Source organism: Lasioglossum baleicum, chromosome 9, assembly GCF_051020765.1.
Source record: "Lasioglossum baleicum chromosome 9, iyLasBale1, whole genome shotgun sequence".
NCBI classification, from domain to species: domain Eukaryota; kingdom Metazoa; phylum Arthropoda; class Insecta; order Hymenoptera; family Halictidae; genus Lasioglossum; species Lasioglossum baleicum.
This window is the reverse complement of record NC_134937.1, coordinates 2,462,846-2,473,600: the sequence shown is the minus strand read 5'-3', so window position 1 is coordinate 2,473,600 and position 10,755 is coordinate 2,462,846. Positions and strand designations below refer to the sequence as shown.

The 10,755-nt window shown below is 37.2% G+C and overlaps 1 protein-coding gene across 2 annotated transcripts; it reads right to left on the bottom strand.

Annotated features, from left to right (window-relative positions):
• Positions 1-105: 105 nt before the first annotated feature.
• On the bottom strand, positions 106-10,443 carry Tsc1 (tuberous sclerosis 1 protein hamartin). Of its 2 annotated transcripts, none has more exons than XM_076429744.1 (15): positions 9,946-10,443; positions 9,289-9,557; positions 8,942-9,207; positions 8,622-8,852; positions 8,364-8,557; positions 7,839-7,951; positions 5,501-5,742; positions 4,769-5,080; positions 4,510-4,701; positions 4,164-4,446; positions 3,854-4,077; positions 2,510-2,635; positions 1,630-1,866; positions 1,472-1,568; positions 106-911 (listed from the first exon to the last, which is right to left on the bottom strand). In XM_076429744.1, exons 2-15 carry the CDS (start codon positions 9,395-9,397, stop codon positions 430-432), a joined length of 3,108 nt encoding a protein of 1,035 aa, XP_076285859.1. In that variant the 5' UTR covers positions 9,398-9,557; positions 9,946-10,443; the 3' UTR covers positions 106-429. The 2 variants fall into 2 exon arrangements, with proteins under 2 accessions (XP_076285859.1, XP_076285858.1); XM_076429743.1 differs by having other exon boundaries at positions 4,152-4,446; positions 9,946-10,439.
• Positions 10,444-10,755: the final 312 nt, after the last annotated feature.

The following is a 10,755-nucleotide window of genomic DNA, read 5'->3' as shown; positions in this document are numbered from 1 at the left end:
TACACCATGTAAAACGATATTCTAAATACCGACAAATAAAACATAATTACAGATAAGTCGAAGGGAAGCAGTGCGAGGATGTGATTTCAGTCGAAACTTAGAAAATTGCTCACAAAATATCTCAACCATTTATTCATCGTGAATTCATTGTTTTCTTTTCTTTTTTTAAGAGTGAAATTATGTTATGCTAGTAATTTCATTAATTACCAGCGTGTAGTTTAAATTATTTATCGAAATCACGCGATAATAATATTCTTTTATGTATTCCGCATAATATGTCGATAAAAAGCTACAAATAACTTTCTTCTGATTTAATACCACGGGGCAGTGGATAACCAGTTGCTCACGTGCAAAACAGAATAGCTGCATGCGAAAAGACTCAATGGTCGTTTTTGTGTAGCATCAGTCATCCATAGGATTTCGCTTCTGTTAGCTTTGTCGTGATGGTGACATAGCCTGGTTCGGTACAGGCTCGACGATAGCCTGGAGATTAGGAATTTCGCCTGCGGTATCACAGCAGTCATTCATTATAATTCCAGTACCTGAATGAATAAAGGCAAGACTTCCTTCGCTGGAGGAAGCTAAACTAGCTGAGAGTGGAGGTGATCTTTCTTTAGGCGATGCTGATGAAGCTAGATTGTTCATAGTAGTGGTACTAGATGTTGCCGGTTCTAATGTACCATGAAGTTCAAGTATACGACTTTCAAGAAGAAGATTGATTTCAGCTTGTGCTTTATACTTCGATTCAACAGCTTCCAGCTCGGCTTCGTGTTGATCCTTTGTTTCTTGTAAAAGTCGTTGTAGCTCTACAAGGTGTGCTTCCTTTCGTGCATCCTTACTTTCCATTTCGCTCAGGCGTACTTTCAAGGCTTCTCCAAGGGATGTTCGTGTTTCCAATTGTCGCCGTAAACCTTTAAATATTAAAACGTTCACTTTTCACACTCTAATTTTCATCTAGACCTAATAAATATTAGGTCATCCCATAGGTTCGTGCCGTTTTTCGAGCGGTTGCATATCCATTTCTTTTTAAAATACCTATGAACTGTTGTTTTAGGTATTTTCAGAACATCTGACATCTCCTCAACTGATAAACTTCGTGATTTTTGTACAAGGTCTCGAATTTTACCACTTCCTACAGGTACATGATGAAAGCGCATTTTCTCCGTAAACAACACGTATGTTATTCGTGGCGATTGTTACAGAACTTCCTTTCCAAAATTCATATAACATGAGATGTCGGAAATGGATACGCAATTCGCTCATGATTTTTCAATGCTTGGAATATCATTGCGTTTACCATTTCACAATTTTGTACCCACGAAAACCTTCTCTAGACTGTTCCTGTAACAGCTACGCTTAAGTTAAGTACATTGGTCTCTTATCGCCGTATGTTTATAAATCGACGCGTGAAATGTATACACAAAAATCGGCACGAACTTATGGGATGACCTAATACATCCAATACACTCACTAGTTAATTCTTCCGTATATGACCGTTGTATTTGTGTTGCTTCTTGTTTGCTCAATGGTGACAAACCTCCCGTGGTTTCTTGCAGTTTCGCTTGCGCCTGTATGCCGAATAAAATTTTATAAATTCAAGCTGATAAAAAATTTTAAATCGTATATTACCTCTCCAAGCAAAAGGTATTTCTTTTGCACAGTGTCAAGAGTACGTTCTAATTCATTGCTGCGGTCTGCAGCTTTTAAAGCGACTCGTAGCCGATGCCCCGCATCAAAAAGAGATGCATCCGTGGAACGAATTCGTTGTTCACATGCCAGTATCTTTTTCTGCTCATCCTTTAGTTCAACTTCTATGGATTCAAGACGATCCTTCAAAGTTTGATTTTGTCGTTCTTCCTCCACACACTACATCATTGTTAATTACATTAGTTGTTTGCTTTTTAATTGTCACTAATTGCACCGACCAACAGTTTAAACTTTCTTTATTTGTTCCAACATTCAATAGGTCATTCTTGTAGACTTTTATTTGCTGAATAGTTATCCTCCATCACACTCAGTTTTCTCAAAAAACTGTTGTGTTAACGTTGATGATCTGTGACGATACCTTTTGTTCGTGTTACAGCGCTTTCTTTGATTATTTTCAAATAATGAAAGTCTGTTTCGTCGTGCGACGTTGTCAAATTTTATTTTAGAATCCTATTCGTTAAATTAAATTGAAAAATACCCCCCAAAAAAATAATGGACGGCAGATACCTCGGTAGCCTTAAACAGTGTTTAAATATGTTCAAATGTTTCTGACATTATTCAAGTATATAATTTCATATGATTTTCCCCGAGAAACATTTCTATACCTTTTACAACTAAAACAGAAAAAAATCTTTATAATTGGAAACTTTAAAATCAATCTCTCAAAAAATGAGGATGATGGAGTACAATATTTGTTAACTTCGTTATCAGCGCATGAATATCTATAAGCATCACGTATTGGTTATTGAAACACAAAAAAATATGTGTTAAACAGTGTTATCAGAATTTTTATTTGTGTCACCTTTGTTTGCCAGTGATGCAATGCTTCTTTATACCGTTCCTCAGCTTGTAAAGCTTCCTGTTTGTTACTCTCTAATTCTCCTTTTAACCCTTCCACTTCTTTTTCCATTAATTTCAATCGATCGGTCTACGTAACAAACAGTTTATATTTACCGATAATCGAAATAACAAACAAAGATTGGTCCAGCGGCCCCACCCACAATTTTTGTTGATATTGTGTGGAAAACAATGGTTTTAGGCTGAAAGATAACCCCCTAAAATTTGTAGTCTCTAACCCTTCGTATAAGGATGATACAAGGGTAAATACCCTTAACTGTATCATTTTTTTCTCGGTTGTTAATTAAGATATTCGGATTAAAAAAAAACTAAAATACTCGAACTTACTTCCTTCATATCATACATTTTTTCACTATTGTGATCAAATTATTAAGGGTAGAAAAAATCATTTAATTTTTTAGGGGTGGGAATTGCAAGCAACCCTTCGAGTGACCACTTCCAAAAAATTCAAGAACAATGTTCTGTTGCTTATCTAACATATAAAAAAGTTTCAAGACGGTCGGATTGGTGGAACATAGTTAAATATTGAAAAACAAATGAAATTACGTCATTATAATGGTATAATGTACAGTGCAGTGTTTCTCTTACACTCTAATTAATAATTCTTATCAGGATATTAAGTCCCTTCTTGATCAATTATTTCTTTTTAGGCAGTATGCTATCTCGCGGAATTAATGAGGGATGATAACATTTTAAATATTTTAAATATTATAGGGGTGAAAGTTCACTCGAGGCATATTAATCGCAAATGTTATCAATGCTACATTGAATATGTCGTAAGAAATACTGCACTGTATATTATACCATTATAATGACGTAATTTCATTTGTTTTTCAATATTTAACTATGTTCCACCAATCCGACCGTCTTGAAAATTTTTTATATGTTAGATAAGCAACAGAACATTGTTCTTGAATTTTTTGGAAGTGGTCACTCGAAGGGTTGCTTGCAATTCCCACCCCTAAAAAATTAAATGATTTTTTCTACCCTTAATAATTTGATCACAATGGTGAAAAAATGTATGATATGAAGGAAGTAAGTTCGAGTATTTTCGTTTTTTTTTAATCCGAATATCTTAATTAACAACCGAGAAAAAAATGATACAGTTAAGGGTATTTACCCTCATATCATCCTTATACGAAGGGTTAGAGACTTCAAATTTTAGGGGGTTATCCTTCAGCATAAAACCATTGTTTTCCACACAATATCAACAAAAATTGTGGGTGGGGCCGCTGGACCAATCTTAGTCCGCTAGACCCAATTTATTTCTAACAAGATACCAACTAACCAAAGCATAATTGTGCTCTTCCAATGCGCGCGAATCTCTCAATTTACCAAGAAGTCTTCTATTACGTTCAGCATGGACCTCTCTACGCTGCCGTTCGAACTGCAATTGAATTTGCATTAGCTGCAGCAATTGACTTGTACATTCAGCATCCAAGCCATCTTCATCCCCAACTTCATCTTCTCCGTCGTTTTCCTTTCTTTGTCTTTGCTTAATGGCGACAGTCCCTTTAAAAAATTGTTTCATAAAAAGTCTATTAATAATCGGAATCTATTGTGGTTTGTTGCATTCCTATACTGACTTATTTTATCACCAGAAATATTATTAGCTCGTGTGCACGCTTCGACGTATCGATCAAGCATCGCCGTTGGCGATAATCTATTTTCAGTATTTTGTTGATTACGTTTTTGTATATTCATTTGATTCTTTTCATCCAAAATTCCTAGTAACAAGTATTCATATGGAAGTACATCGAACTGGGTCTGGGTTCCAGTCTCCTCCATTCTTTTTGCCCTAATCGGTTTCAGTTTATCCGCTTTATCGTTATTAATTTGCTTTTCGACTTCTATGTTTGGACAAGATTTACTTTTCCGAACCTGTGCGAAATTTATTTTGTCAACACCCAATTTTTCTATAGAAGTCTATTAAAAATATTTTACCTTGCAAATAGAATTAGTGCTCGAATATTGGGCCGGAATTTGATACTGAGAATATAGACGCAGTTGGTAAATCCTCTCTGTTAAGTCGACTACTAAAGTATTTTGAATTTTTTCATTATGATGCTGTTGCCGGTCAACGTACTTCGGACATTCTAGCTTTCCAGCAGCCTGAGAACTTACAATCTCTAAAACCTGCACCATATCTACCGTTGTTAATATGCAACAATCTTATAATACAGATATACAGAAAATACAAAACCTCTTGATCTTCTTGCCACGAATCGTTTTTCCCGTTCTGGTTTGTATCTATTTCCGCGAATCTTCCATCCTCTTCCGCGTTAACAGATGGTTTTTGCTGTTCCTTCACGGCCTGTCTATCCGCGATGATTTTACTTATCTTGTGCGAAATGAATCCATGTGCATTGTTACCATCTCCAGTCCCAATCGTAGAACTAGAAGTTGGTGTTGATGGTCGAGAATTTAATCCCACCGTGCCATTGCCAAACGTGGTTAAAGCACGAACTGCAGCGGACGAGACAGGTACTTGCCTCGTTGATAATTTCCGTACATCCTGCGGAAAATTTCAAAATATAATTCTGATCTTCGCTCTTAAGGGAGTAGACTTGTTTCTAGGATTGCAAGGATGCGGGATGGCGCCTTCTCATTTCTCGATAATGAACACGATGAGGTTTTTCAGTAGTCAAAAGCGCTAGATAAAAGATCAATCTAGGCCGCAGTGGCCCTCAAAAGTATTTCTAATTTCTACGTTTACGAGGCGTAATTTGTATTATTCAGAAGCATACAACTGCGCATGTAGCTCTATTTTCATAAAACTGCGACAGTTACATGCTGCCGAATAGATTGATCTTTTATCTAGCGTTTTTTACTACTGAAAAACCCCATTTTTGCAATATCAAGAAATGAGATGGCGCATCCCGCACCCTTGCAATCTTGGAAATGATTATACTCCTTTAATGCTTGTAAAAGATACCTTCACTGGAGTTGTCTCAGGTGTGGCTTCGACCGCAGCTTCTGGTGGAGATGTACCACTTCTATTATTATTGGGCGTTGAAGGAGCGGATCGCTGTTCGTGAGACGTAGCTGGAAACGGAGGGCTTTGAGGTGGTACTGTCATACTTGGTGACCAGAAAGTCTCATCTTCACCATTGGTAACTTCCAATGGTGGTAATCCTCCGCTACTAGTATTTATTGGAGTACATGTAGAAGAGTGATCTGGAAAACATACTATAGTGACCAGAGGTTTCCGTGAAACCGATGCGCGATGGTTGGAACATTTCGGGATTTACTAATGGGTCATTCCATGCCAAATCGATCACTTTTTGCAGGCAACATCGTCGATTTTGTTCTAAATGAAATATGTTGTAGCCCATGTGAAATTAGGTGGGGTTTAAGTCTTCATTTTGCCGGTTTCAAATTTTTTTGGAAATGGCAGGCCTTCAAAATTTTCAATTTTTGCTCATTTCTGCGAAAACGGGCCTCGCTTACGAATTTTTATCTCGGGAACTGTTTGTCCGATTGAGCTACATTTTTTTTTGTTTTATTCGGAAATGATTGGACTATTACAAAATAATTTTTTCAACCTCGAAAATCGACTTTATAATGTCGAAAAATTTAAACAAATTCTCGATGAGGGGCCAGAGTGATTGAAATTTTGAAAAAAAATATGGTTATATATTCCCAAGGAATATAACTTCAAGAGTTTCCCCTTTAAAATGAGCCCTTGAAAAAGATGGAGCCGCAAAAATTAGCGTCACAATGAGCTGGTAAAGGACGCCGTGTACCCCCTATACTATTATGGTCCGTCGTCTATATCGCTGGTCTCAAGAAAATACCAGCAGACTGTATACGACTAAATAACCCTATTTATACCTGGAGAACAATATTAGTAACCACTCTTGGTTACAATAACAAACATGCTGATTGTTTACAAGCTCGCTTGGCAACAGCATTACCAATTAGAGGCACTAGAAGCTTTCATAGCTTCACCCCATTATCGAATAAAGAACTGCTATGCAAAACTTACTCGTGCGTTAATGATGGCTCTGTTTTTAGTGTAACGAAATAGTTTTTCTTATATTTTTTCCATAATCCTTAAGTCTACCCCACACAATGATCCTATCCATATTTCTTACCATAAACTCTCCTTACCCCTCCCCAATAGAAGAAAACCACCACCTTCTCGTGGCTTCCATTGAGCAACGACACCTTTTTTGTAGAACATAATATTCGTATAAAAACTAATATCTATAAATGAAGTCATGATTAAAAAATGTGTTGTTGGCCAAGAGTGGTTACTGATATTGTTCTCCAGTTATAAATAGGGTTATTTAGTCGTATACAGTCTGCTGGCATTTTCTTGAGACCAGCGATATAGACGATGGACCATAATAGTTGTGCGCTCTTCTCGTCTCTACCTGGAACGGGGGTACACGGCGTTCTTTACCAACTCATTGCGACGCTAATTTTTGTGGCTCCATCTTTTTCAAGGGCTCATTTTAAAGGGGAAACTTCAAGGAATATAACCATATTTTTTTCAAAATTTCAATCATTCTGGCCCCTCATCGAGAATTTGTTTAAATTTTTCGACATTATAAAGTTGATTTTCGAGGTTGAAAAAATTATTTTGTAATAGCCCAATCCTTTCCGAATAAAACGAAAAAAAATGTAGCTCAATCGGACAAACAGTTCCCCGAGATAAAAATTCGTAAGTGAGGCCCGTTTTCGCCAAAATGGGCAAAAATTGACTACTTTGAAGGCCTGCCATTTCTAAAAAAAACTCGAAACCAGCAAAATAATGACTTAACCCCCCCCCCCCTTTTTCACATGGACTACAACATATTTCATTTAGAACAAAATCGACGATGTTGCCTGCAAAAAGTGATCGATTTGGTTAATACTTCGGGATTTCCTAAAATTGTCGAAAATGCTGATATATTCGAGAACCCGAATGTGCTCGGGTAATCCCGAAATTTTCAAGAATCCGTCCCGATCCCGAATAAAATTCTCAACCCGCCCTGACCCAACATTTCGAATTCTCGCACAGATCTAATAACGACATTTATTTATAGTTGTATTTATTTATTATTTGTTTTTTATGTCGCATCAACTGCTATGGTCATTAGCGACGGGACCTTCAGTTTATTAAGGTGGGTTCCGAACTATTTTGGACACCACAGTTTTAGATATCACATGGAAATCTTTTTCCAATGAGAAGACTGTATGTATTGGAAATATTTCCAGAGGTGCCGGCGGGATTCGAACCCGCGACCATGGGTTTTCAAAAATTTGTTTCAAAACTATAAACGTACCTGGAGGTGGCGTGGAGCGCGAATTTACAGTGTTGAATACTTCTTCTCGACACTTGTCTAACGTGAAACGACCACATTCTGCCATAATATCGTGATGTTCCATTTTTTTCCATCTGAAACACAATTAAGCAAATAATCAGAGTACCGCTACAATTATCGTACACTACTGTGCAAGAAAAAAGTAGCACCCAGTATAGTTATAAGATATAATGACAAAAAATATCTTTATGTAGAAATTGTATTGTACCAATGATTGATTTATTGCATTTCAAGTATTAGATAATCCGCAATAACACATATATTCTCAGAACTATTCAATTAAACAGCGGAATCCTTTTCCAAAACTTACTGTGTTCTTATTTAATTTTTTATGCTTTTCTATTAAATATGGCCGGGTGCTTCTTTCTTCTACACAACAGCGTATATCATCTAACGATTTACGACATGTTCCTGTGCATTTAGTTTCTAAGAATACGCTATACACAATATAAATGAATGTTAGTTTGCACAGTGTGCAAACACTACCTTGCAGCAGAGATCTCTGCATCTTTGGACGCTGTAACAAGTAACGGATGCATGCGCACCGAATCCAGCATTGGTCTAATTGTGTGAGTAAAAGTAGTGAGTTGATCTCGTTGAATGTATTGTTGTTTTAAATATGAAATAAAGTTGCACGGATACATAGCATACAGCCTGTGAAACAAACTATATAGGCCCACCTATAACAAGAAAATGACATTAATGATTTGTTTATTATTTGTTTACTTGAACAGCGCAACTCACTTGTAGGTGTAATAAATATAAATGATTTTTATCAATAGTTCCTGCTGCTGTGGAGGTAAAATGCATAGGAGATGAGAACAACGACAATGACTGATGATGATAGTAAGATGCTAGCCGGCCAAACACCTCAAAAATTTCTGAAAGATACGGCCCTAAAGCAGCTGGCAACATTGGTAACAACATTACCAAGAGAAGAAGCGCGCTCATAAGAGACAGTGTATCTGCTTCCAGCTGAAAGTATATTAATGATTTTTTAATAAAAATCAGAAATATTTGGTAGTTTTGTCTGTAGCAGATATTTCACTAATAATGCGACTTACTTTAAGTAACTTAAGTAAATCTCGAAATAAAGCATGACTGGCAAGCTTATACAACCATGTAGGTTGTCGACGAGCAATATGACCCAACAAAGTAAGAGTCTGAATTCTTTGGCTGCTATTTCCTTGTCTAGAAAGAGCTTCTGATAAACGATCTAGAAGATGTTTGTCGTGTGGGTCTCGAACACTGGCTAATACCTCGACAGCCCTTAAGGAATTTGTGGACAAATAATAGTCAAAGAGTCCATTCACCAACCAATTGTCTTTTGCTAAAAAAAAATGTATTCACACAAGATATAAAAAAAGGCTTCAGATTTCAATGAAAACATTAAATCTATAATTTTACTTACTACTCAGGAAAAGTTCGTGAAATACTTTTTTTATTTCTTCTACCTCCCCTAGTTTATTAGATTCCAATAGGCAAAAGAGATCGGTACTGCTTATTGTATTGATGTTCATCTTGACGACAATGAGTGTTCCAGCATAGACGAATGAAACTTAGCTTGATCATTCGATCATAAAATGGAAGTAGAAGTGAATTTATAAGGCTTAGCCTCATCCATTTGTCATTTGTTATGTAGTGCAGACTTCATAAGAAGCACAGGGATCCTTGGAACACCTGGAACGTAACAGGAAATTCAGCAGAAGTGACATTTGAAAGAAGTACATTTTTTTTTATAAATTTCATGCTCTAAGAACTGTCAATTCGTACAAATCGGCATATGAATTTCGATATTATAAATCTATACGAAGCACCGTTAAACGATAGAACTCTAAGGCTATAGAAATGCAAATTTTATGTAAAATATTGCTAAATTGACACTGAATATTTTACTCTAAATGTATAAAAAAAAATTGTCGGTACGGCTCTGTGGTATTCGTAAAAAGGTCATTCAGTACGATATTCGCGAAAGACTTCCGATGAATATGATTTCAGTTTCTAAATGGAATGTCAAACGCTAAGTTTAGCTATAAATACATCAGTTGAAATTAACAAATTAACTTACCCAAAGTTCATCGAGTACTTCGACGAATCTCCGCAAGTTCTATGGCGAATGGTATACCATCGTAGATATACTGGATATACTGTAGACCAGCAGATTGGTGCGCATTGATGTCGTTACAGCATACAGCACAGAGTCTACAGCACGAAACTTTTGTCATAGAGTATTTTTACAGAAACGAAACTTCTGTCGAAATCGGTGATACCCGTAATCACAAATCGAGTAACCTTGATATGACCACTTACAGGCTGCGATGTCATATTTCTTTAGATAGATATTTCTATAAATTTTTCTGAGCTACTGCGGGTGAAAGAGTTATATGAAAAATTGAAACACTACCCTGACAACCAGGCCTACCATGAGTAGATCCCGCCTAGGGCTGAGAACGGGCAGAATACGGTCGAAGCTACGCTTCGAGCTTCGAGCTGCTCAAGGTAAGATTAGCTCGATTTCTGCCTGAGATTCTCCGCGCGTATTAGTGACTTGTTTTACCATCCGTGAGCACAGGGCTTTGCCCATGGCCAAAGGCCAAAGCCCTGTAAAACGACATTCGCCAATCACATCAGTACGACACGACGGTGCTGCCCTGTAAATGCCCTGTAAAGCAGCATTTGCACATCAGTGCGACCGTGCTGCCGTCTTAAACAAGGACAGATTCAGGGTCTAGCAGCCGGTATTCTACCTTCAGTCTGCCCATGGCTAAAGCCCTGCGCTCACGGACGGTAGAACAAGTCACTAATACGCGCGGAGAATCCAGGAGAATCTCAGGCAGAAATGAGATTTTTGGTTGTCAGGGAGTTGGCAGCAGCGCCA

What these genes read in the sequence shown, in the direction of transcription:
- Tsc1 (XM_076429743.1), bottom strand. Translation starts at nt 9,397, where the DNA reads ATGAACATCAATACAATAAGCAGTACCGATCTCTTTTGCCTATTGGAA. An exon ending in GCGCTCCACGCCACCTCCAG is followed by an intron (nt 5,743 to 7,838) that starts GTACGTTTATAG and finishes TATGTTTTCCAG; the next exon opens with ATCACTCTTCTACATGTACT. An exon ending in CTGAGACAACTCCAGTGAAG is followed by an intron (nt 5,081 to 5,500) that starts GTATCTTTTACA and finishes AATTTTCCGCAG; the next exon opens with GATGTACGGAAATTATCAAC.